Raw genomic sequence first — 27,218 nt, forward strand, 5'->3', positions numbered from 1 at the left:
TTAGGCGTGGTCATGGTTCCTTGCAGATTTTTTTTTTTTTTTTTTGGCCTCCTCTGTGGTTTGGAGCAATCACAGTCCGATAAATGTCTGCTCTCGGAACCATAAACGTTCTTCCCTAGAAAAGAAAATGTTCACAGCAATTTCTCCCCACCATTTGTCTTGTCAAACTTTTCTAAACTGACCTTTTGCCGATGTTTTTTGGTAATACAATGGTCCTGTCAATTCTTCTCCGAACAAGTAGCAGTAAACCCTTTGTCCCAGGTAGCAGCATCATCGCAGTCACCAACACGATGAGAAGAAGCCTCAGAGCAGCAGCCACTGACTCCATGGTCCCACTGGCACCGTTTGTAGCTAGTTCCCCCATCAGCCGTAGCTTCTCCTTAGCAAGCCTCCCAAGCTGGTCTCAAACTCGGGATCCTCCTGCCTCTCCCTCCTTCAGCAAATCCTGCCGGCGTGCGGTGTGCCACCACAATTGGCAACGTGTAGCTTAGGTCTGAGCTGGGGCCCGAAAGGCCACAGGCAAGTGACTTTTTCCAGAATTCGTACCACAAACGTTGGGCGCCAGATGTAACATGAATCTTATAGGTACTTATTAATAAAAATCAAACCTGAGGCCAGTTATTGGGGTGAACTGGAAGATCAGAGAAGCAGAACAAGCCACAGCTTCCTCACCTTGCCAGTTCCTCAGCTGATTCTGTTTCCTCAGACTGGATGCCTCTGAGTCCTCATCCAGAATGAATCTCAGCTGAACTGTGCTGCTCGAAAGCCTGAAAGCTTAACCAGCCAAATGCTTCTAGTTCCTGGTCTTCATGCCTTATATACCTTTCTGCCTTCTGCCATCACTTCCTGGGATTAAAGGCTCACTTCTTGGGATTCAAGGCGTGTGTCACCATGCCTGGCTGTTTCCAATGTGGCCTTGATCCAGAGGGATTTCTACCTCTGGAATGCTAGGATTAAAGGCGTGTGTTACCACTGCCTATCCTCTATGTTTAATATTGTGGCTGTTCTGTCTCTGACCCCAGAAAAGTTTATTAGGGTGTACAATATTTTGGGGAACACAATACCACTACAATACCATTTTCAAACTAAGGAATTTGGACAGCATGTGTAAAACAATTCATGAGCCAGGAGGTGGCCACATACACCTTTAAGAGACAGGCAGATCTCTGAGTGAGTTTCAGTTCAGCCAGCACTACACAGTGAAAACCTGTATTGAAAAACCAACCAACCAAGCAAGCAACAAACAAAGAAAAAAAAAACAATTTATGTAACCATTCTCAGATATTGCCTTGGTGATGGTGACATTATTATTGCTCTCTTGAGATTATAGTATGAAGGGATAAACAAATGAGCAATTGATAATGGTGTTCAAATTCATCATCCCCTTTATCTTGAGGAGCTAGGAGTTTAGAATATAGAAAAAAGAAGAGACTGTTGTTACATAGAAGTGATTAAGTTCAACCAGTATGATGCATCTCTATCTACTTGTCTATCAACTTCTGAGATCTGTTTGTTTTTGGATACAGGGTCTCAATTTGTAGTCCAGACTGGCTCCAAGTCTTGATCTTCAAGTCTCAGCCTTCTGACTGCTGGGATTTGCAAGCATGTACTAACACACCTGGCTAACATCCCAGATCTTAAAGGCAATGGCCAGCTCACAGAAATGAGCATTCTAACTTCCTAATACCCAGACTGTGACACAGGACTTCTTAGGAAAACAATTGCTCACAAATCTGGGACAGAAGATGTAGTTAAAAAAAAAATCCTGGAACACTTGGTCATGCCAGATGGTAAAGATGCTACAAAGATTCCAGGAATGGATTGAATCACTCTGGAACAAGCTTTAACAGGTTTCAACTCCTGAAGATAGGACAGTTTGAGTATTGATAGTAATTTCTACTGGGTATGGTGCCACATGTCTAATCTGAAAACTCAGGCAGGAGGATTGCTTTGAGTTTAAGTCTAGCTAGGGCTGCACAGCAAGACACTGACTTAAATTTTTTTCCCACAAAATTAAAACCCCTCAAGTGTGTTTGAATCCATGAGCTCATAAAAATTTAATTTTTTAAAGATATATTTTATGCATATTGGATGTTTTGCCTGCATGTATATATGTGCACTGTGGTGGTTTGAAAGAAAATGGCCCCCAAAGGGAGTGGTACTATTATTAGGAGGTATAATGGCTATTCTTGATTATCAACTTGATTATATCTGGAATGAACTATAATCCAGAAATGGAGGGCACACTTGTGATCTGGATTTTGAGGCAAGAAGACAGCACACCTTTGATTGGATCTTAAGGCCGGATGATACAAGCCTTTAATCCAGACCTTGAGGCTTGAAGGCACACCTTTAATCTGAGCCCCACCTTCTGCTGGAGGCCTATATAAGGACAGGGAAGAAGGAATAGGGTTTATTCCTTCTTCGCCTGCTTGCTCTCACCTGGTCAGCACATCCATTCCTTCACTGGCATTGGAGCCTGCTTCTTTGGGATTCCAGCGTGTACAGATAAGCTGACACCCAGTCTTGTGGACTGAACGACTACTAGATTCTTGGACTTTCCATTCACAGCCAGACATTGTTGGACCGCAGCCTGTAAGTCATTCCAATAAATTCCCATATATATACGTATATATATATATATATATATATATATATATATATATATATATATATATACACGTATATATATGGAGAGAGGGAGAGAGGAGAGAGAGAGAGAGAGAGAGAGAGAGAGAGAGAGAGAGATTCATTTCATAAGTTCTGTGACTCTAGAGAACTCTGACTAATACAGGAGATGTGGCTTTGGTGGAGAAAGTGCATCATTGTGGGGGTGGGCTTTGAGGTTTGATATGCTCAAGCTACTTTCAGTGTCACAGACACAGATCACTTCCTGTTGCCTGTGGATTAAAGATGTAGAATTTTCAGCTCCTTATCCAGCACCATGTCTTCCTGCCTACTGCCATGTCCTACCATAATGATAATAGACTGAACCATTATCAGGGTGGAGGTAGCCACTAGTTAACCATAGAGGCCAGACAGTAGTGGCTTACACCTTTAATCCCAGCACTAGGGAGGATCATGCCTCTGATACCAGCACATGGAAAGCTGAGATCCTGTCCCTAGCCATCTTATATTCCTGTCTCCACCTCCCAGGTGCTGGTATCAAAGGCATGAGCCTCCCATGTGCTGGGATTAAAGGCTTGTGCCACCACTGCCTGGTCTCAATGGTTAACTAGTGGCTAGTTCCACCTTCTGATCTTCAGGCAAGCTTATTTGTCAGAACACACAAAAAAAATCACATACCACCACCCAATTAAATGTTTTCCTTTATAAGAGTTGCTGTGTGCTGAGCAGTGGTGGCTCATGCCTTTAATCCCAGCACTCAGGAGGCAGAGCCCGGCAGATTTCTGTGAGTTCAAGGCCAGCCTGGTCTACAGAGTGAGATCCAGAACAGGCACCAAAACTACACAGAGAAACCCTGTCTCAAAAAAGTTGCTGTGGTCATGGTGTCTCTTCACAGCAATTGAAACCCTAAGACATGCACCATGAGCTTGTGTGATTTTCTGACAGGTCAGAAGAGGGTGTTAGATCTCCTGGGACTGGAGTTATGGATGGTTGTGGGAGAGCAACAAGTGCTTTTAACTTCAGTAATCTCTCTAGCCCAAAAATTCTCTCTCTCTCTCTCTCTCTCTCTCTCTCTCTCTCTCTCTCTCTCTCTCTCTCTCTCTCTCTCTCTCTCTCTCTCTCACACACACACACACACACACACACACACCTTCTCTCCCTCCCCTCCCCCTCTCTTTCTCTCTGTGATGGCTCTCAGGAAACATTTCCCAGTAGATTTCACCTCAACAATGTTGTTCTCTTCTTAAGCACCATTAATTTCTCAGTTCCAGCCAAACAACATTGAGTATCTCAGCAAAGCCAAGGTTTCACTTTAGCAGTTCTTGTTAATCAAAGCTGATTCTTCAGCCCCAGCTAACCAGAACCACAGAATCTTAATTCAAAATGACAGGTGGTCCTGATAGTCTTTAAATGTCCCTCTGAAACTTGACAAGCCAGGCTTCCATCGTCTGCAACACTCTCAACGTTATCTTCCAAGCTCCTATAGAACAACCCCCTGAGCTCTCAACACTCTGTGGCTTTTCTAGCCCAAAGTTCCAAGGTCCTTTCACAATCCTCCCAAAAAAATGATCAGGTCTGTCACAGCAATACCCCACTCCTGTTACCAACTTGTCTTAGTTTGGGTTTCTATTGCTGCAATGAAACACCATGACCAAAAAACAATTTGGGGAGGAAAGGGTTTATTTTGCTTATACTTTACATCACTGTTTATTCTTGAAGGAAGTCAGGACAGAAACTCAAACAGGGCAGGATCCTGGAGGATCCAGGAGCTGTTGTAGAGCCCATAGAGGAGCGCTGCTTACTGGCTTGCTCCTCAAGGCTTGCTCAGCTTGCTTTTTTACAGAACCCAGGACCACCAGCCCAGGGATGGCACCACCCACAATGGGGTAGGCCGTCCTCCATCTATCACTAGTTAAGAAAAATGCTTTACAGGTTTGCGAATAGCTGGGTCTTACGGAGGCATTTTCTCAATTGCAGTTCCCTCCTTTCAGATAACTCCAGCTTGTGTCAAATTGACAAACTACCGCGTACAGTTCCACTCTCTTTCTCTTGTGCGCTCCCCTCAACCCCATCTTCTCAAAAATCCGGGGAGTCCCGCCCCCAGGCCTCGGGCTCTAGCCTATTACGCTCTAACGGAAGTGACATCACCCCAGGTCGGTGAGGCGCGGGGGCGTTTCCGGCGGCGGTGCTGGCGGCTGCTTCTGTGACTGCGGAGGTGGGCGTGAAGCCCCTTGGTGGTGTTTTGGCGTCGTGGGATCGGCTTGGTGTGGTGTGCCGCCCAGGCTGGGGTAGACGGTGGGGAGGTGAGCGCGAGGGAGGCCGGGTGCTCGCGGGGCTCGTTGGCTGGCGCTTCCGGGGTGGTCAACTCGGTTTGCTTTTTAGGCTGCGGGCTTCCAGGCCTTGTAGAGCTTTATATTGGCAGGCAGGCAGGAACTGGTTGTGTGTGTGTGTGTGTGTGTGTGTGTGTGTGTGTGTGTGTGTGTGTGTGTGTGTGTGTGTGTGTGTCGACAGGATGCGTGTGGCAGGCAGGAACTGGGGGGGGGTGTGTGCGCGCGCATGGGGTACTCACTGGGTTACGTGTAGAGGTAGCCCAAGGATTTGGGTTTGAGGTGGGAGTGCCGAGATAGAGAGATGGCAGTTAGCGGCCTGGTCTCTCTCAGGCGACTTGCACTCATTTTCTCTCTCTCTCTCTCCCTCTCTCTCCCTCTCTTCCTCTCCCCTCTCCTCTCTCCCTCTCCTCTCTCCCTCTCCTCTTCTTCTGTCTCCTCTCCTGTCTCTGCCTGCCTGTCTGTCTGTCTCCCTCTCTCTCCTTCTCTCCCTCCCTCTCTCTCCCTCCCTCCCTCTCCTGTCTGTCTGTCTCCCCCCACCCACCTCCCACTCACTCACTCATTGTTCTTTGCGTCCATTTCCTTTTGGCCAGTGAGGTTAACAGCCAGGAAGAGTGCAAGTGCCACATGGTGGTTGATAACGTGACAGACTGGGATGTGGAAATAGAGCTAGTGATGCCCCGCCAGTGCGCACACTTGACTGCCCTCGGTGTACTGCTCCAGTTACCAGTCCTTTCTGTGATGTGACTGCATTTGTTAATAAAACTTGACCAGTGCTTTAAGTGTTGGAGGAGTAGTCCTCATCAGCTTTGTTAGTTGATTTTCAGTCTCCCAATTGCAGTTAATTGAGTTAAGAGAAGCCTTACTCTTTCCACAATACAAATGACTATCCCTGAGATGTTGGTATCTCACTTGGAACCCTGAGGTGTAACCCAGTTTTTTGTTTTTGTTTTATGTATTGGGCACAAAATTCCTAGTTGTTTTCTCTGAAGTAAAAGTGGTTGCAAAGAACCACCTTTTTTGGAGACAGGGTCTCACTGTGTAGCTCTGGCTGGCCTAGAGTTCTGTGCAGACCAAACTGCCCTGAAACTTGCAGAGATCCTCTTGCCTCTGCCTGCTAAGTGCTGGAACTAAAGGCCTGTGCCACATCAGGCCTTGGCTTTTTAACTACCAAGGATTATTGGTTTGAGTATTGCTAAGACAGTCTCCGGTTTGGGCCCAGTTGCTTCAGCCTCTGGAGTACTGCGATTATAGGTGTTCACCACTATACCCGACTCTATGCGGCAGTTTCTAATAAAGCCAAATACAATTTTGACTCTGATTTTCTGTGTAATATGAACAAGAACACATGTAAAAATGTTAGTTATTTAAAATGGAACCCCGAACTGAAAATAATCCAACTTTATCTTAGTAGCTGCGCTAAAATAATTGAGGTGTACCTAAATAAACTACAGACAGTATAATCAACTTTTGCTACATGCAACAGTTGGATTTCACAGATGTACTGTTGATGGAAGGAAGCCAGGCACATGACCCTGCAGTTCAAACTTCTGTGCAGTTTGAAAACAGCATAAATGGATCTTTCATGATGTCAGAATAGCAGCACCTTTATAGAGACCCAATGGAGCCCCTTGTGATAGTTAGGGCGATGCTCCAGGGGGGATGGCTGTGAAAATTTTGGATGACCAGATGTCATGATACATAGCTGTAATGACATTACCCAGGAGGCTGAGCCTGGGGAATCTTGAATATGAGCCTGCCCAGGCTACATAGTGAGGCTTTGTCTTAGGTGTGTGTTTGTTTGTTTTTTCTACTGTGGAGTGGTATTCTTTTGCTTGGATTATAACTAGATGGAAAAGTAAAAAATAAAAGGTCTCAAGATTTGTCTTGTGCTAGAGATGTAACTCGGTGACAAAGCATGTCTAGCAACAAGCACAGGCTCTGGGTTTGATCTCCAGCAGAACACACACACCACACCTAAAAAAAATTAGCGCTAGCTGAGTGTAGTAGCATTAATCCCAGTGCTTGGGAGACAGAGGCAGGCAGATCTCTGAGTTCGAGGCCAGCCTGGTCTATAGAATGAGTTACAGAACAGCCAGGGATGCCCAGAGAAACTCAGTGACCTCCCCCTCTTCCCCCAAGTCTTTTTGTAGCTTCAGCTGTAGCTTTTTTTTTTTTTTTTTTTTTAACATGGAGGCCTTAGACTTGTAATGAATGAAACACATTTCCTTGGAGTAGTCTTCAGATGAGTAGTCCAGTGGGTTACACTGTTTGATTTATATTTAGTATCTGTGTAAGTGAAAAAGTTTTGTTTTTGGTAGTGTTGGGGAGTAGATCCAGAATTCCAGGCACATATTCCAAGAAAGCATTCCACCACTGAGCTACATGCTCAGGCCTAGGATATTTTGGTTTGTTTATTTTGCTTCTTTTGAGACCTGGCTTTTCTGTGTGGCTCTGGATGGTCTGGAACTTGCACTCTGAAACAGGCTGGACTCAGATTTGCTGCAGTCCTCCTGTTCTGCCTTCCAAGTGCTGGGATTATAACCATGCATCACCACACCCAAGTGGGAATTTCTTTTTTTGTAGAATAAACCTGTTTGATGAGTTTTCAATAAAATATCAATGTATTTTACAGGAGAATTTCCAGTAAAAATGGACAGTTACACATTAATATAGAACCAAATTAAAAGAACTGCACTTGGGGCTGGAAAGATAGCTCAGTGATTAAGAGCACTGACTGCTCTTCCAGAGGACCCGGGTTCAATTCCCAGTGCCCACATGGCAGTTCACAGCTGTCTGTAACTCCAGTTCCTGGGTACCTGACACCCTCACATAGACATACAGACAGGCAAAACAGCAATGCACATAAAATAAAAAATAAATTAAGCCTGCACTTATCAACTAAAAGTCACATTTTCAAAGTGTTAACATTTTGATTTGTTCGTTAACACAGTATAAATTTGAATGTAAAACACCAGGGCATTAAAAATAATATATGTTGACTGGTAAAGAAAAGGAAGCTGTTTCCCCTTTGGTTAAATTCTAGTTGTTGTTGTTGTTTTCTTATGACAGCTTTTTTTGTTGTTGTTGTTCCTGAGACAGGGTTTCTCTGTGTAGTTTTGGTGCCTGTTCTGGATCTCACTCTGTAGACCAGCCTGGAACTCACAGAGATCCTACCTGGCTCTGTCTCCCAAATACTGGGATAAAAGGCGTGTGCTACCACTGCCCAACCAATAGCCAGGTGTGGTAACCCATACTTTTTTTTTTTTATGACAGCTTTTTATAATGTATCTATCTAATACCTAAAGCAAGTGCCAAAATAGGATTATGATGGAGTGGGTGTAAGTGATAGGCGAGAAAATTTATGCTACTCTGCTGTGGGATGTTCTGTATGGCAAATGTGTTGCTGATTGGTCAATAAATAAAACACTGTTTGGCCATTGGCTAGGCAGGAAGTATAGGCGGGACAAGGAGGAGAATAATTCTGGGAAGTGGAAGGCTGAGTGAGAGAGACACTGCCAGCCGCCACGATGACAAACAGCATGTGAAGATGCTGGTAAGCCACGAGCCATGTGGCAAGGTATAGAAATGGATTAATTTAAGCTGTAAGAACAGTTAGCAAGAAGCCTGCCATGGCCATACAGTTTGTAACCAATATAAGTCTCTGTGTTTACTTGGTCGGGTCTGAGTGGCTGTGGGACTGGCAGGTGAGAGAGATTTGTCCTGACTGTGGGCCAGGCAGGAAAACTCTAGCTACACTACTCTGACATAAAATAGGCAAAATCTGATCAGGAATAGGAAGTAAGTGTCTTTTGTATGTAGTAATTTATTTAATTAAAAACTTATTTTATTTTTATGTGTATTGAGTGTTTACCTGAATGTATTTCTGCGCATCATATGTGTGCAGTGTGCTTGAAGAGGCCGGTAGAGGGCATCAGATCCCCTGGAACAGTTATTATGAACCACAGTGTGTGTGCTGAGAGTTGAACTGGGCTCCTCTGGAAGAGCAGCCAGTGTTTTTAACTGCCTACCCTTCTCTCCAGCCCTTTTTGTTCAGCTTTCTAGTTTTTTAAGTTTTGATGGTGCTAAAAATTAAACCCAGAACTTTGTACTTGCTAGGCAAATACTCCTCCACTGCTGGGCCACATCCCCAGCCTTCTCTTTTGAAAGATTTTGCACCTTTATATGTAATGCATACAGTAAAACAACTGCATGGTCTTTGGGTTGTTTTTTTGGTTTTGATTTTCTTTGTTTTGTCTTGTTTCGGTTTTTTGAGACAGGGTTTCTCTGTAGCCCTGGCTGTCCTGGAACTCACTCAGTAAACCAGGCTAGCCTCGAACTCAGAGATCCCCCTGGTTCTGTCTCTGGAGTGCATATGCCCCCACCGGCTGGTGTTTACATGGTCTTTGTATACATAATATCAGTATTGTTTATTAATCTGCATGTCTCTACTGAAAAAGGTTTTTGGTTTTGGTTTTTGAGACAGTCTTACTGTGTAGTCCTGGCTGACCTAGAACTCTGTGTAGACCAGGCTGGCCTCAACTTAGATCCAACGGCCTCAACTTAGATCCACCTGCCTCTGCCTTCCCTCCACATCCCCAACACTGGGACTAAAGGTATTTTCAGCTGGGCATGGTGGTATATACCCTTAACTCCAACACTCAGGAGGCAGAGGCAGACATATCTGTGAGTTTGAGGTATACGTAGCTAGTGTTAGACCAGCCAGTTACATGGTGAGACCCTGTCTCAAAACAAAAATAAAAAATAATACAGAAGTGTGTGCCGTTATGCCTTGTTTCTTACCAAAGTTGTTTTGTTTATTTTATTTTTTTATGTTTATCACCTCTGGTGGAGCATCATCAAATACCACTAAGTACAGAGCCTGACATACCTGCTGAGTTTGAAAGTTTTTCTTCCAGGTTCACTGAATGCTTCCTTCTCTTCACAGTGACTACACGTCTGGAATATGGCTATGGATTGGCTAGGCAGTATTGTGTCAATCAACTGTGGCGAAAGCTTGGGTGTCTATCAAGGAAGAGTATCAGCAGTGGATCAGGTCAGCCAGACCATTTCTCTTACTCGACCCTTCCACAATGGAGTGAAGTGTCTTGTACCAGAAGTCACCTTTCGGTAAGTGCCCTGACTAACACCCTTAAAAACCCAGCCTGGTGGTCTGTGGTGCTGGATCAGGGTCTGATTGACAGTGTTTTCTCGGCTGGGTTCTGCTTTGCATTGAGTCTTGTCAGGAAGGAAAGTTCATAGTCTTACAGGCCTTAGAGTTCTGTTGCTAATCTCATGGAAGACTGTGTTATAATACAGTTTCAAGCTAATGATTTAGGGTTGTGAAACCTGTTAGACATGGAATTTTATTTAAATTCAGCAAAACTTTCATAGTTTCAAAGTTTTTTTCAGTATTGTATTATATGTGCTTTCCTATATCAAAGGTCTCATCAGTTTTTTTTCCCCCCTTGGCATACATGTGTGTGTAGATTTGTGTGATTTATCCTCAGAAGCACACTGTAGCCAGTAACTAAAGTCCTTAGTTACGGGAGTTTTTTCTTAATATTTGCCAATAGAGCTCATCCCCCTTTCTTTGTTTGTTTTTTTGTTTGTTTGTTTGTTTTTTCGAGACAGGGTTTCTCTGTGTAGCTTTGTGCCTTTCCTGGATCTTGCTCTGTAGCCCAGGCTTGCTGTGGGATGTTCTGTATGGCAAATGTGTTGCTCTGATTGGTTAGTAAATAAAACACTGATTGGCCAGTAGTCAGGCAGGAGGAAGTATAGGCGGGACAAGGAGGAGAAGAATTCTGGGAAGTGGAAGGCTGAGTCAGAGAGACACTGCCAGCCGCCACTGCCATGACAAACAGCATGTGAAGATGCCGGTAAGCCACGAGCCACGTGGCAAGGTATAGATTTATAGAAATGGATTAATTTAAGCTATAAGAACAGTTAGCAAGAAGCCTGCCACAGCCATACAGTTTGTAACCAATATAAGTCTCTGTGTTTACTTGGTTGGGTCTGAGCGGCTGTGGGACTGGCGGGTGAGAGATTTGTCCTGACTGTGGGCCAGGCAGGAAAACTCTAGCTACACAGGCTGGCCTCGAACTCACAAAGATCCGCCTGTCTCTGCCTCCTGAGTGCTGAGATTAAAGGCGTGCGCCACCACCGCCCAGCCAAGCTCATCCACTTTTATCTTCACATTCCCATCTTCAGCACTTTGAGAGTCAGCCTCTTATATTTATATTCCCAAAATGAGGCTGTCAGGTGTGAGCGTCCTTATTTTCTGAGCAATTCCTTCGTATTTATGCCTGTACAACCTTTTGGGTGAATACCTATATTTTTCTTTTTTTTATTTAAGATTATTAGATTATTTTTAATTATGTGTATGTACATGTGTCTGGGGGTATATTGAGTTACTTGAAGAGGCCAGATGCCTTGAAGGTAGAGTTATAGGCCAATGTGGCTGCTGAGAACTGAACTTGAGTCCTCTGTAAGAACAGCAAGTGCTTTTTTTTTTTTTTTTTTTTTTTTTTTTTTTTTTTTTTTTGGTTTTTCAAGACAGGATTACTCTGTGTAGCCCTGGCTGTCCTGAACTCTATAGACGAGGCTGGCCTCAAACTCCGAGACCCACCTGCCTCTGCCTCTCTGAGTGCTGGGATTAAAGGTGTGCCACCACTGCCAGGTGCAGCAAGTGCTCTTAACTGTTGAGGCATGACTCTACCCCAGGTGTCACTGAGCTTGACTGCTTTCCTTTGTGGTCCCTGGAAGTAGCTCTTCTGTCTGGGTTGGTCCTTTCATTTGTGCTGGAGATGCACTCTGCCTCCTGCGAGACCTTCTCTTACCTCTTCTGTGTCTTGATCATCAACCTTTGTGGTACTGTCTTTTGTATTCTAACAGTTGACCTCCCTCCCCTCATGGAAGCCCCTCCCCCATTTCCCACCAGGTGAAGACCATGTCCCATCGTTCCTCTTCCCTTTATATCCATCCTCTGGTGTAGATGAAAGTAATCTGCCTTTACTCAATTTTGCAGCTTTATTTTTCTGGTCCCTTGGTTGTGTTTTTCAGTCATCAGCCTAGATGATCTTTTGCCAGGCTCTCAGACGGCTTGATTGTCAAGTTCAGACGTGTCCCCTTCTCTTGGTTCTTCAAGTTGCCTCTAAGATTTTTTTTTCCCCCAAGTTCAAAGATTGGTTTATTCTGGGTTCTGTCTTTTTTTTCTTAATATTGGGCCAGAGCTTCTAAACTTTTTCTACTTAAACACTCTTTTTTTCTCAGACTCTTGAGACAGGGTCTCCCTATGCAGCTCAGGCTGGACTGGAACTCACATAGTTCTGCTGGCCTCTGCCTCCCCAGCCCTGGGATTAAAAGAATGCCAGCCACCATGTCTGGTTCTTAGACATTTTAAAGTAACTATAGCGTACAGGCCTAGAAAGTAGGTATACAAACAAAATATCTACTGCTATTCAATCATAAAGATATTAATTTTAAAATAATTCTTTGGTATACTTATAATTTTACCACTTATTAAATGTGAAGTATATTGGATGCTAATGAGTTAGGTGTGTTTGTTTATTTTTACGTAAACAAACATAGTTTACATTCAAGCTTGGATGAATATTTGGTGCTGTACTATACAAAATATTTTCATTTTTTTCATGTTAACTGATAACACTGATTTTATAATTGTTAGTGCTGGGAATACCAACTCACATGTGTAGCAAAAAATGGAAGAAGTGTATTTAGGGACATTTCAGAAATTATTGGAAATTCTGTTCTAAGCCAAAATTCATTTTAACTTTCTTTAAAATATTTATGTGCCAGGTGGTGGTGCCACATACCTTAAATCCCAACACTTGGGAGGCAGAAGCAGGCAGATCTCTATGAGTTCAAGGCCAGCCTGGTCTACAGAGTGAATTCCAGGACATCCAGGATTTTACACAGAGAAACCCTGTCTTGAAAAACCAAAGAAAAAGAAAAAAGAAAAAGAAATTTATGTATTTAGCTGGTGGTGGTGGCGGTGGCGACGCACGCCTTTAATTCCAGCACTGGGGAGATAGAAACAGTCAAATCTCTTGAGTTCCAGGTTAGCCAGGTCTACACAGAGAAACCCTGTTTTGAAAAACAAACAAAATATTTAAACATTTTAATGTGTATGTGAGTGTACTCAAGTGTGTGTGCTTGTGCGCCCGCACTATGTGCATATAGGAGGTCAGAAGAGACATTGGATCCCCTGGAACTGGAGTGACAGACAGCTGTGAGCTGATATGTGGGTGCTGGGAATAGAACTCAAGTCCTCTGCAAGAGCCATAGTTGCTCTTAACTATTGAGCCATCTCTTCAGCCCAACTTTTTTTGTGTGTGTTTTGAGGCAGGGTTTGCTACTACTTGCTTAGTAGACCAGGCTGGCCTGGAACTTAGAAATTTGCCTGCCTCTGCCTCCCAAGTGCTGGGATTAAAGGTATGAGCCACTACCACCTGACTTTTTTTTTTTTTTTTTTCAATGAAACTTGTTAGTAACTCAAGCAGCAACCTTTAGAGTCAAATTTGTAACACTATACAATTTGGAGATTAGCTAATTTGATATTTACATACTGAGAAATGACAGGAAAATATTGAAAGTCTTTGTTTTCATAATACAACTACTCTGTTTCTACAACTTGAGACAAGGGTCTCAAAAATGTAGACTTGGCTGGCCTGGAACTCACTATGTAGACCAGGCTGGCCTTGGACTCAGAGATCTGTTAGCATGTGTCACCATGTCCAGACTTGAAGAAAAAAAAAAATCTTAAGAAAATTTAAGAATCATAATAAAATTTTTCCCCAAATATGAGCTTGAGAGGATGCTTTTATTAGAGTTTGAAAGAAAATCCCTATCTCAGCAGCTATCCAGTAAAGAAAGATGGAAGAAAGAAGGGGAAAAGCCATGCCATTGGAGTTGCCAGCATGGATCTCTTCCACGTGGTAGCAGACAGCCATATGGCAGGAGAGAACTTTAAAAAAAGAATAAGGATCCTTTCTGACTCTTGAGACAAGGTCTATGTAGTCCTGGCAGTCTTTTAACTCTTTATGTAAGCCACGCTAGCCTCGGAATTGTGGTGATCCTGCCTCTGCCTCCTAGATGTAGGGCTCTAGGCAGGAGCCACAATGCCTTGCTGGTTTCTCCCTCCTCCCTCTATCCATGGGAAAAACCCATTGTACTCATGATCTGGATCCTGGTTATCACGTTATTTTCCTGATGGCCCTCTATAAGCATTCTTTTCTTATATAACACTGTAGGCAGCATTGGAGGTTCTTGCTGTGGATGACATCACATTTTCGTAGCCTGAGATGCCCTTTTCCCTACTGCTCTCTACTTGATCCACCTTTACCCTCTCCTACCGTGTACACCCTAGATATAGCCTAAATCGTTCATATGCAGTTTGAATTCATGTATTTTGTTTCTGGGCTCTCTAGTGCCCTATGCTTATCTCTGTCTTGGCATTTGACACTTGATTGTTTACATTTGTCTTTTCCAGTGCTTAGACTGAGTTGTTTATAAGTGTGTACTGTACTTGTGTATGTCCTGCTCCTAGCCCAGGGCTTACCACATGGTTAGGACACTATATGTGCTTGTTGAATGAGCAAGTGGGTGAAAGAATTTTTAAAAGCCACTAACAGTCTTAAAAATCTAAGATGGCTATAGAGTTTTGTTATTAACAGCTTCTCTCTAAAGGCCGGTAGGGTGTGAGTTGAAAGTTGGTGGCTGAGCACTGTCTTTAAATGCTCTGCTACCTTTCCTAGTTTTTACTTCTGATAACTCCCCGAAGTGCAGCTTTGCAGAGGGGTAACTGACTTCCATTACCCTAGTTTTATCCTTACCACTTTCCTCTTGCTATTATAATTTTGAGACTTGTACTTTTGTGTATTTCAGGGCAGGTGATATTATAGAATTGAAAATTCTGGAGATTCCAGATCCTGGAGACAAGCAGCAGTTTGGAGACCTTCATCAGACAGAATTAGGCCCTTCTGGTGTTGGGCACCAAGTGGGTATCAATCAGAATGGTACAGGCAAGGTGGTCAAGAAGCCAACCTCTTCCAGTAGTACCCCTCAGAACATCCCTAAGAGGACAGATGTGAAGAGCCAGGATGTTGCCGTTTCCCCTCAGCAGCAGCAGTGTTCGAAGAGTTATGTGGACAGGCACATGGAATCCTTGAGTCAGTCCAAAAGCTTCCGTCGTCGGCACAACTCCTGTAAGTACAATCAGATTGCCGTTTTTCCTCATCTAGTATTTCAGTGCTGTAAACCCTTACCTACTGTTGCTCTGTAAGTGACTCCTTTATTTTATAAAAAGGAGCACTGCCACAGTTTCACAAAAATACAGTATGCGTCTGTTTCTAGGGCTAGTCCCTTACAATGCCACGGAAGGGAAAATGAGTTCTTAGAGGTGTCCCTAAGCTGCTTGCCGACTCTTTGACGTTTCTTCCTTCTGGAAAAGTTGGGGATCTCCTGTGTTGGTGTTTCAAATCTAATAACGGGTGGTGGTTGTAATGTCTGAATTGACTCTGCTTGGGCTGTTGCAGTTAGTTCTTGAGTAAGACTTCTGTTCTCAGAGAGGAGGGGACTAATGTAGGCATCACTGTTACCATCATTTCTGACACACTGATGATTTTATTTGTTTGTTGAGGTGCTATGGATTGAACTCAGAGCTTTGTGCTTACCTGGCAAGCATTTTGCCACCAAGCTCCATCCCTAGCCCAAACTAACTTTTACTTTTATTTCTTTTTAAAGCACATTTATGTATGTGTATGTGTGCATGTAAATGCAGGCGGAGGTCAGAGCACAAATGGTAGGAGTTGGTTCTCTCCTTCCATCATGTGAGTCCTGGGATCAAACTCAGGTTGACAGGATTGCTGTCAAGCACCTTTATATTCTGAACTATCCCACTAGCCCTCAAACTGATCATTTTAATTTTGTTGTGTTTACTGTCCCCACTAGAACATAACTGAGAGCATATACTGGTGTACATTGATCTCCAGTTTCGTTTGTTAGTAACAGATGATTGAATCCCACATGCTGATTAGAGAACCATAGATGGGTCACTGGAACCTGTAATGGTTTTCTTGGGGTGGGGGGATGGTTTTTGGTTTTTCGAGACAGGGTTTCTCTATATAGTTTTTGTGCCTGTTCTGGATCTCGCTCTGTAGATCGGGCTGGCCTCAAACTCACAGAGATCTGCCTGGCTCTGCCTCTCAAGTGCTGGGATTAAAGGTGTGAGCTACCACTGCCTGGCTAGAACCTGTAATTTTTTTATAACATATCTGCTAGAGTAATGTAATTTTGACACATAACAGATTTGTTCACATCTGTTATTGTTCCTTAAATACATATGAATGTTCTTTTAAAAATTCCTGTAGATGTAATTCTAAACAATCTTATTAAGTAAGAAACACAGAGCCAAATAAAGAGTTAAAAGCCCAAGAGGTCAGAGCACTAGCGAATAGCCTTTAGCTTACCAGCTGCTGCCATCCTTCCCCTGAGAAAAGAGACCTACTTCCTGTGTGTCTGTATTTTTATTGACTTTCTGTTCTGCCTTCTCATTGGTTCTAAACCCAACCACATGACTTCTTCGTCACTGCCTATCTATACAGACCTCCAGGTCTCTATGGTTGGTACTTGGATTAATGGCATGTGTCACCAAGCTGGCTATGTTCTTGAACACACAGACTTTGCCTGCCATGTGATCAGAATTAAGGGCGTGTGCTACCACTGCCAGACTTCTGCTAAATGGCTTGCTATTAGCTCTGACCCCCAGGCAACTTTATTTATTAACATACAAATAAAATCACATTTCAGCACAAATAAAATATCACCATAAATTCCTTCTGGGGAGGCTGGATAGTCAGCTTGATGGTTAAGAGCACTCGTTCTTATAAAAGACCCTGTTTTGATTCCTAGCACCCAAATGGTTTATAACTGTCTATAACTCTAGTCCTAGGGGATCCAATACCCTTTTCTGATTTCCAAAGGCACCAGGCACACACGTGGTACATGTTACGTACATGTAGGCAAAACACTCATAAAGTAATAAAATAAATACAATTTTAAAAGTTCCTTCTCGGCCTGGAAAGATAGCTGCTCAATAGCTAGGAGCACTTCTGCTGTTCTGACAGAGGACCTGAGTTCAGTTCTCCACACCTAAGTCGGGTAGCTCACAAGTGCCCGTAACTCCAGCTCCAGAGGCCCTCTTCTGGTTTCTTTGGGCACCTGCATACATATATGCATAGATACACATACATATAAATCCAAATAAATATTTAAAAAACTACTTCTAAATGATAAATTGTTTGTCTTAGTTAGGGTTACTATTACTGTGATGAAACACCAAAGCAACTTGGGTAGGAAAGGGTTTATTTAGCTTACACTTCCATATCATAGTTTATCATTAAGGAAGTCAGGACAGGAACTTAAGTAGGGCAAGAACTCAGAGGCAGGAACTGATGCAGTGGCCACAGAGGAGTGCTGCTTACTGGCTTGCTCCTCATGGCTTGGTCAGTTTGTCCTCCCATAGAATTCAGGACCACCAGCCCAGGGATGATAGCGCCCAGAATGTCCACCATCAGTCACTAACTTAAGAAAATGCCCTACAAGCTTGCCCACATCCCAATTCCATTGAGGCATTTTCCCAATTGAGGTTCCCTCCAGCCTGTGTCAGGATGACACAAAACTATCCAGCACACTATTCTTCTTCTTTAAAAAAATAAAAATAAAAAAAAGATTTATTTATTATGTGTACAGTGTTCTGTCTGCATATATTCTTGCACACCAGAAGAGGCCCCAGATCTCGTTACAGATGGTTGTGAGCCACCTTGTGGTTGCTGGGAATTGAACTCAGGACCTCTGGAAGAGCAGCCAGTGCTTTTAACCTCTAAGCCATCTCTCCAGCCCTGTACTATTCTTACTTTTACTTGCATTTTATAGCTAGAAGTTGTGGCAAAATATATTGGGAATTTAATAACTCATATAAACTTATAAACTAGAGTCATGCTAAGGCTAAGGCATTACCTTCTGAATGGCAGAATTTAGAATGAGCTGCTTTCTGGAGCCCACAGTAGAGCTGATTACAAAAAGTTCCAGGTGCCACCTACTGTCCTTGGAGCTTCTCGTTTGTCTCTGTGGCCTTGTAGGGTTTTAGTGTGCTGCTTCAGTTCTAGCTTGTGATGTGACATTTGTGTTAGAGCTAACATTTTAAGTTACAGGAATACTTAGTTTGGGCTGAAGAGATGACTCAGCAGTTAAGAGCATTGGCTGCTCTCCAGAGGACCTAGGTTCAATTCCCAGCACCCATGTCAGCTCACAACTGTCTATAACTGCAGTTCTAGGGGATCCAATAACCTCACATAGACACACTTGCAAACAAAACACTACTGCACATAAAGTAAAAATAAATTATACAAAACGAAAGAAATGCCTCCTTTAAGTGGAAAAAATAATAAAAAAGGCATTTCTAGGCAATTTAAATACCTATAAGCAACTCTATTACTTGGTGATGGCTTGAAACAGGAGACTGAAATGCATGTAGTAGTATTTCTCTATCCTAATAAAAACTTAAAATGGCTTGGATAGAGAATGACTCATTCCACTTAGATTCTAACGTTTTTTGAATAAAGGTTAGAATATTTTATTCAGGTTGCCCTTGTTTTTACCTGTTGTCATCATTCATTACATTTTAGAAGTTACTAATCTTGGACTGACTTTTTTTTTAAGATTTATTTTATTTTGGTATGTGTGTGTACAAGATTTATTTTATTTTGGGGTGGTGGGTGGGTGTGTACAGGTGCCCAAGGAGGTCAGAAAAGGATATCAGAACCCTTAAAGCTGGAGTTACAATCAGTTGTGAACTGCCAGCATCTTCTGGAAGAGCAATGTATACTCTTAATCAATGAGCCATCACTCCAGCCATAGGCTTTCCTATTTTTGTTGACAGATAGTTTTGATACATACTGGTCAGGTATTTGTAGAAAGTCCCTCAGTTGATACTTTTCTTATGATTAGATTAGGGTTTTTGTGTATGTGTGTGGGGGGAAGAGAAAAACACAAAAGATAAAATATTGTTTTTATTACATTGTATCAAGGGTATGTGCAATGACCATATACAATGACTTTGGTCACCTGATTAAAATAGCATGTCAGGTTTCTCCTATGGAAAATAATTCTGTGTAGCCCACATCCAAAGAGTAAACAATTAATGTTTCTTCTCCTTGGCAGTACAATGTTTCCACAAATTATATGGAATTACCTATACCAGAGATTCCCCACCCCATGTATTTATTTATGCCTTTTTTTTTCTTTTGTTGAGTCAGGGTCTCATTATGTAGCTGTTAGCTGGCTAAGAACTCATTATGTAAACAAAGCTAGCCTAGAACTCACAGAGCTCTGCATGTCTTGGCCTCCTGAGTGCTGGCTTATTGAGTCATTTATAGTAGTAGAGTTTTGACTCATAGGTATTTATTTTGTCTTTGGCTCATTGCTTATTTGTGTGTTTGTGCCTGTAGTGTATTTATGTGTTTGTGCACATGTGTGTGCATATGTTTGAACATCTGTATGTGCTAGTAGAAGCCAAAGGTTGACAATGAGTATTTTCTTCTATCACATTTTCCACCTTACCTTATTTTTTGAGACCATTTCTCACTAAAGCTGGAGTTCACCAGTTGACCACATTGGATAGTCACTGAGCCCCTGTGATTCTTCTGTCTCTATCTCCTAAGACTGGAATTTCACATGTGGTTTGGTGGGGGTAGGGGTGGGGTGCTAGGGACCTGAATTAAAGTCCTGATGTTTGTACTTTACACACTGAGACATCTCCTCAGCCCCTACTCCATTATTATTTTGTTGGTGTTGGAGATTAAACTCAGAGCATTGCAGGTTGTTGTGAGTGGTGTCCCTAGCTACTCTGTGCCATTTGGTGCCAGATTATCTCAGCTTTGGTTATAGAAACACTTTTTTATTATATCCCATATCCCTTTGACATACTACTGACACAGGGAAATATTTTTTTTCCCTAATATTTCTTTTATGACACTAAAGATAACTCAAGGCTTATCCTGTATATTTTCTGCTTTAGCCCTGAGATGAAGCGGGAGGAATGTTGTCTGCTTTTTTGGAAAATAGTATTTAAAATCAAAATGTGGACTTTGCTCATTGTTAACCACTGTCATCCTTATAACTGACAGCAAAGAAACAAATGTGTCTATATACATATAATAAAGGTTTATTATATGTATGGAACCATGTATACTACACCATGCTAAATATGAGTCTATACTGACATCTCTTACTTTAATTTATTATCTCATTGTGTGGTTAGTTTTGTGAACTTGACAAAAACTAGAGTCACCTAGCAGGAAGGACCCTCATGAAGGAATTGCCTCCATCAGACTGAGTTTTAGCATGTTTGTGGGGGCATTTTCTTGATTAATGATTGATGTAGGAGGGGCTCAGCCCACTGTGGGTGGTGCTACTTACTACTTTGCAGGTTGTCCTGGTTGTATTTCAAAGCAAGGTGAGCAAACCATGGAGAGAAAGCCAGTAAGCAGCATTCCTCCAGGCCCCTGCGCATTTTCTACCTCCAGGTTCCTGCTCTGCTTGAGTGCCTGCCTTGGCTTCCCTCAATGATGGACTGTGAGGAAAGTGTAAGAAGCTAAATAAGCCCTTTCCTCTCCATGATGTTATTGGTCATGGCGTTTATCAGAGCAGTAGAAACAAACTAATGTTGATGGATTAGTTTTTTAAAGACTTACTGGTTTTTATTTATGAGTGTGTTTGCCTGTATGAATTTTGTGTACCACATGTCACAGAGGTTCAAGAGGGTGTCAGATCCTTTGGAACTGGAGTTACAGGCATTTGTAAGCCTCCATGTGAGTACTGGCTCTTTACAGCTGAGCCATCTCTGTAGTTCCATTATGAATCATTTTTACTTTCTTTCATTTATTCTAACCTTTCACTGCAACAGTGAGGAGCTTGATTCCTGCCTTTGTCACCTGCTCATTAGTGGTTCCAATGTATGTATAGTGAAAAGGTTGAGCATCACTAATCTGAAAATCTAAAATTTAAAGTACTCTAAAATCTGAAACTTGAACACTGATATGGCGCCACAATTGGAAAATTCCAAACCTATTCACACGTGACAGCTTGCTATAAAAAAAACAGGTATATTGAAAATATTATATAAAATCACCTTTAAAAAAATCACCTTCAGACTATGTGTAAAAGGTATATATGAAACATAAATGGATTTTGTGTCTAGTTTTGGGTCCTATCCCTAGGTTAGCTTATGTATATAAAGATATTCCTAGACTCTAAAACACTTCTGGTCCCAAGCAGTTCAGATAAAGAATACTCAATCTATTACTAACTTGTACTCCCCACCCCTATGGGAGACTGTCACATAGAATATCATACTTATGTGTGATTCCTCTTGCCATTCTTCTTATAGACTCCATTTATTTTCAGGGTTACTTAGGTTTTTCACCCATGTTGTTACTTGTTTCTTATATTCATAATACAGATGAATTGCCATTTTTCATTCCATTCTGGGATTCCTTAAACCTACTGAATAACTTGAACATTATTTGCACATATAAAGGCTTATTACTCTTTTTGTTATAAGGTTTTGTTGATTTTTAAGAAATGCATGGTTGGGGCTGGAGAGATGGCTCAGAGGTTAAGAGCACTGGCTGTTCTGCCAGAGGACCTGCGTTCAATTCCCAGCAACCACATGGTGCCTCACAACCATCTATAATAAGATCTGGCGCCCTCTTCTGGCCTGCAGGGATACACGCAAGCAGAACACTGTATACATAATAAATAAATAAATCTTTAAAAAAAAAAAGGAAGTAAAAAAGAAATGCGTGGTCATATGTTTGGCATTACAGTGTCATATAGAATAGTCAGTGTCCTAAACAGTCTCCTGTGTGTCACCTGGTCAGCGTCCCCTTCCTTTTCTCTATTTTCTCCTGGTTGCTGCTGTAGTTTTCATTTTCCAGAAGGTCACAGATTAAATCACACAATATGTAGCCTTTTTCAACGACTTCTTTGACTTTGCAATATGCATTTAAGATTCATTCATGTCTTTTTGTGGCTTGGTATGTCATTTTCTTTATTGATGAATAATATTCTATTATATGGATATATCAACATTTGTTTATCCTTTTACTTATGTTAAAAGGAATCTTGATTGCTTCCATCTTTTGGTGGTTACAAAGAAAATTACTGTAAACATGTGTTTTCAGGTTTTTTTTTTGTTTAGTTTTGCCGTTTTGTCTTATTAAGAACCCCTAACTGGTCTGGAACTCAGAGACCCACCTGTCTCTGCCTCCTGAGTGCTGGGATTAAAAGTGTGTGTGGCTGTTTTGCCTGCATGTATGTATGTGCACCTCATGCCTGCCTGGTGCCTGAGGAGGTCAGAAGAGTGCATTGGATACCCTGGGACTAGAGCTAAGATGGTTGGTTGTGAGCTGCTGTGTAGGTGCTGGGAACAGAGCCTGGATCCTCTGGAAGGCAGACAGTGCTCTCTAATGCTGAGCCAACTCTGAAGCCTTCTTTTCTGTTCTTGTAAGTCTTCTTCCAAGGTGAGCTATAAATTGAAGAATTTGTTCATTCTAGTTAGCTAATCCAACACTGATAAGATTTAGAATAGGTACATCTTGTCAGGCAATGGTGGTGCATTGCCTTTAATCCCAACACTTGAGTTAGAGGTAGTCAGATCTCTGTAAGTTCAAGGCCAACCTGGTCTATAGGTCGAGATCCAGAACAGCCAAGCCTACACAGAGAAACTCTGTCTTGAGAGAAAGGCAAAACAACAACAACAACAACAAAATACGTCTTCGTGTCTTCTTGGGTTGGGTGAGGATGGGTTTAAAGAGTAGTTTCTGTGACTGTCAAAAAACTTAACAAATGGGTGAATGGATCAACCATCTGGTCCAGGTTACAGAAGGTTACGAAGGAGACCTCTTATTAAGTGTATAGATCACTGTATTGGGTAAAAATCATATTTGTCATGCTGGTGGTGTAGCTTAGTTGCTAGAGAGCATGCCTAGCAGGAAAATCTGGATTAGATCCCCAGTGCCAGTGCAATTGAGAGATAGAAGTTCAAGGGCATTGTGTCATGGGTGCAGATGTGCACACATACACTAATAATAAATTTAAAATTAAAAAATTATATTTTTAAAATCCCATATCAGCGGAAAATAGTGACTCTTAGGGACAGATAAAAGATACTCTTGAAATTACATTACAATCATAAATGTGACAGTCATTGGCTACATACTATTAAATGGTTATGGCTCTCTTGCTCATAGGACATGAAAGGAGGTAGGTGGCTTTGAGCTCATTTTTATAAAAGCAGAGGTTGTCTTACAGATAACGACATTTTGGGAGCTCGCAGTGCATGTAATTTCAGCTCTAGAGGATCTAATGCTTTCTATTGGCTTCTTAGACACACACCCCCTGATGCCCCCCATCCCAGACACATATATACACAAAATTAGAAGTAAAATAAAATCATAGGTACAACATTATGTCTGCTTGGTACTAGGTTCCCCCTTCCTCTTTTGAAGATAGAAATTGGGAAGTATAATTAAACCTTTTAAAGATGTTGGATGTTAACTTGTTACAGCATGGTTGAGCTTTACTGGACTGTTAGATTTGGTAGTCATCTGTAGTTGGAACTTATGATTCCATGGTTCTTCAGAAGTCTTCTTGACTTTTTATCTCTTCAGATGTACTTCATCTATTTCCCATTCTAGAAAGTGCAGGGCTATGATTTGGGAAATAACCAGAATGTCTCTAATACTGTCAGGCTTTCTGTCATAAATTCTGGGTTGAGAACTAAAATATTTTCAGTTTGACTATCAGGTATCCTTTAGAACCTTAAGCGTAGGACGAAGTTTCCTTTTACAACAGATGTATGACAAAAGCCAGTAGTGGCCCTGAGGGTTACACAACCGTGGGTCTGTTACAAAATGTCCTGGCCAAAGGGCTGGCAGGAAAATGGCACAGGAAAGCCAGCTTCCAGTCGTACATGCTTGGCCCTTGTTTGAAAGGTATACAAACCTGGGAAGTACTGTTTATCTTTTCCAAGGGAAGTTCCTTGTTCTCTCAGTGGCCAGAGGCCAGCTTGCTTAATGCACAGCCAGACCCATGGGCTAAGTGAGCCAAGTACTGAGCAAGCTTATTCACATAGAACTTCCAAGTATTTTGTACTGAAGTATGAAGAAATGGGAGGCTAAGAAAAATGACTATCTTACCTGCTTTTCAGTTTTTAAAAAAAAGTTTTGTTTTTCTGGTCATTTTTTTCCTGACTTGGGATATCAGTATTTTCTTGGAAAAAGAATTTTGACAGTATTGAAAAAATAGATCATACTTAGTTTAGAGTATGGCTCTTGAATGAATAGTCTTGTGGAGAGAAGAACACAAGCAATAGATTCTTGAAAGCTAAACAAACAGCTCTGGGTACAAGTTAAATTTGTAGAGTTCTACAGCCAAGCCAAAAATAGTGTCCAGTGCCCAGAATCTTCAGGGCAAACAGCATTTCCTATCATGAGCCGTGCTGCCTCTCCAGTGGGGTGTTTTGTGCAGCTGTGCAGCTGTCTAGGGTTGCTTTCTTTGATTTTTGTACTTGGCATTTCAGTAGCTCTTTATTATCTAGGACAGTATTGAGTATACACTATTAACTTGTTGTTGACTGATACTACTTCATTAAGTTTCTTGTATTCAGATTATACATTTCTGTGACAGTCATAAGAGCACTTGATTAGCTCAAAACTTACCACCTTCACCCCACGTTTGTATTGTATACATTAGATATGAGAAGTAAAATACGAATTGGCTGAGTGTAGTAGTGGATGCTTACACTGGGAGGCTGAAGACAGGAAGGTCCTGAGATCGAATCTAGCCTTGGCTACAGAGAGCCTGTTTCAACAATAGCAATAAAACAAATTAAAAAGAATTAGTCTAGAAGCCAGGCACAGTGTACATGCCTTTAATCCCAGCACTTGTGAGGCAGGGGCAGACAGATGTCTGTGAATTCAAGGCCAACCTCGTCTATATCAAGTTCCAGAACAGTAAGGGATACATCAAGAGACCCTGTCTGAAAAAAAAAAAAAAAACAAAACAAAAAAAGAATTAGACTAGACCGTGGCATACAGAGTTGGGACATGACGTAGATAGATAAGACACTAGGGACAACGATTTGTCCCAAGGACAAATTTGTCCCTTCAGTTAGATCCAGCTTCCTCAGTTTCTATCACTTCCCAGTAGTCCATCAAATGATTAACTGATTAATGAGGTTGGAGCCTCAGTGTCTGATCACTTTCCCAAAGCCCCACATCTGAAAGTTGATACTTTGAAATCAAACCTCCAACACATGAGTCTTTGAAGGTCATTCCAAATCCAGTTAATAAGGCCAGATGAAAAATATCTTAGGCTTAACAGACTACAATCTTCATCTCGAATACTTAATTTTGCCTTTGTAACGAAAAACAAAACAACAATAAAACTGCCTTAGACCATTTGTAGACAGATGAATATTAATGTGTTTCTGAAACCTTATTTACAGAAACAGCCAGGTTGGATTTGACCTTTAGACTATAGTTTATAGACTCTCAGTATATGATATATTCAAGATGAAGTTTATTAGTGATAATCAGTGTGGATTTATATACAGAATAAGCTTGTTATTTTTTAATTGGGAGGTCCTCTTCCACTCAGTGCTGAGGATTAAACCCGTTGCTTCATGCATGCTAGGTAAATGCTCTGCCAGCAAGTTACTGATCAGTGTAGATGAATTTCTAAATGGTCTTACTAAATAAAAATCAGAGCCAAATATAGGGGTGAAAGCCTTAGAGAAAGATCAGGGAAATAGGGAAAGCCACAGCTAAACTTACCTCACCAACTCTGCAGCTTCCAAATGTGAGTTACTTCCTGTCAACCCACGCCTTTATTGCCTTGCTGTTCTGCCCTCTCAATGGCTCTCTTAGCCCAGCTGCCTCATTTCTTCTTCCAACATAACTCTGTCACTTTCTTTCTGTACAGACCTCCAGACCTCTATGGTTGGTACTGGGATTAAAGGTCTCAACTAAATCTAAAATGATGAAAAGTCTAGGGGTATAGCTCAGTGATGGAACATGTGCTTAAAATGTGCAGGATCTTGGGTTCCCTCCTGAGTACCAACACACACACAGTGATAGCAACAACAGACAGTGATGGTGATGGGGGGTGTGAAAATGGTGAACTTTACATAAAAAGCCATGTCCCATAATGATGGTTCAGTCATCAGCTGGCTGTATGTGCAAGATTTATTGCCTGGTGATACAGCAGTCTTTGTGTGTGAAAACTCTCCATAATGTTGCATAACAACCAAACCAAATAACAGTACTGTTCTTAGAATGTGTCCTCATCTGTCAACAACTCATGCGTTATAATTTAAATATTGATACAGCCAACTGTGTAGCATGTACATGTAATCCTAGCTTTCCAGGGGGGTTGTTGCTGAGCTACATGGCACAGCATGTTCTAGGGCAAGACTTTGTCTTCAAAAAATTATTTAAGTCCACTTACAGGAGCAGACTTGTTAGATAGAAAACATTGCGTTTTCTCCAGATACCTCAGAAATGATAGTGATTTACTGGATGAAACCTCCTAGGATGCCAGTTTCCATCAACATGGTAAATTCATGAAGTGTAATTCCCACAATTTTTACCTAAAAGTGGATAAAATGTTTTGTATCATCTTCTGCATCCATGTGGATTATTCTGTTTGGACCTGGGGATGAGGTCCACCAGAGAGGCAATTGGCTTACACGCCTGTTTCCTTGCAGATAGTTGGTTTAATATTGAGTCAATACATTGATCATTTGAGAGCTGGACTGTTTGTCCTCTTCTTTCTTCCCTTTAACTATAAACACTACTAATGGTATACTATCTTTGTATTTCTATACCTGTTCTCCATTCTTAATTCAGCTCTATGTTCCCATGGCTGAGGAGAGGCTCAGTGGGTAAGAGAGCACTTGCTGTGAAAGCATGCAGACCTGAGTTCAAATCTCCAGCACCAAAGTAAAATCTGAGCACATCCTGTATCTATAACCGCAGTGCTGTGGGGGTCAGAGACAGAAGGGGGATTTCTGGGCCTTGCCGGCCTACCTCCAGGTTCAGTCAGATCCTGTCTCAAGGGAATAAGGTGGAGAGTGACAGAGCAGGACACCTGACATCCTCTTGTGGGGACATACACCCC

At 41.9% G+C, this 27,218-nt stretch overlaps 1 protein-coding gene and 1 long non-coding RNA gene across 4 annotated transcripts in view; one reads left to right on the top strand and one right to left on the bottom strand.

Moving 5' to 3' along the window:
* Positions 1 to 7: 7 nt before the first annotated feature.
* LOC128124991 (uncharacterized) lies at positions 8 to 4,706 on the bottom strand. 2 transcript variants are annotated; one of them, XR_008223065.1, is made up of 3 exons: positions 4,559 to 4,706; positions 2,443 to 2,593; positions 8 to 1,207 (listed from the first exon to the last, which is right to left on the bottom strand). It is a non-coding gene; the product is annotated as an uncharacterized LOC128124991 (long non-coding RNA). The 2 variants fall into 2 exon arrangements; XR_008223066.1 differs by having other exon boundaries at positions 8 to 115; positions 4,559 to 4,703.
* An 85-nt stretch (positions 4,707 to 4,791) lies between these two features.
* Positions 4,792 to 27,218, top strand: part of Edc3 (enhancer of mRNA decapping 3) — a 44,040-nt gene continuing 21,613 nt past the window's right edge. Inside the window, exons 1-3 of one of the 2 annotated variants that reach the window (XM_052761582.1) lie at positions 4,792 to 4,843; positions 9,904 to 10,085; positions 14,862 to 15,181. In XM_052761582.1, the coding sequence (XP_052617542.1) occupies positions 9,922 to 10,085; positions 14,862 to 15,181 (484 nt within the window). In that variant the 5' untranslated portion in view covers positions 4,792 to 4,843; positions 9,904 to 9,921. Of the gene's footprint in view, positions 4,932 to 9,903; positions 10,086 to 14,861; positions 15,182 to 27,218 lie in introns of both variants that reach the window. The other variant, XM_052761574.1, reaches the window with a different exon arrangement.

This window comes from Peromyscus californicus, unplaced genomic scaffold, assembly GCF_007827085.1.
Source record: "Peromyscus californicus insignis strain IS unplaced genomic scaffold, ASM782708v3 Scaffold_11__1_contigs__length_118956290, whole genome shotgun sequence".
Lineage (NCBI taxonomy): Eukaryota > Metazoa > Chordata > Mammalia > Rodentia > Cricetidae > Peromyscus > Peromyscus californicus.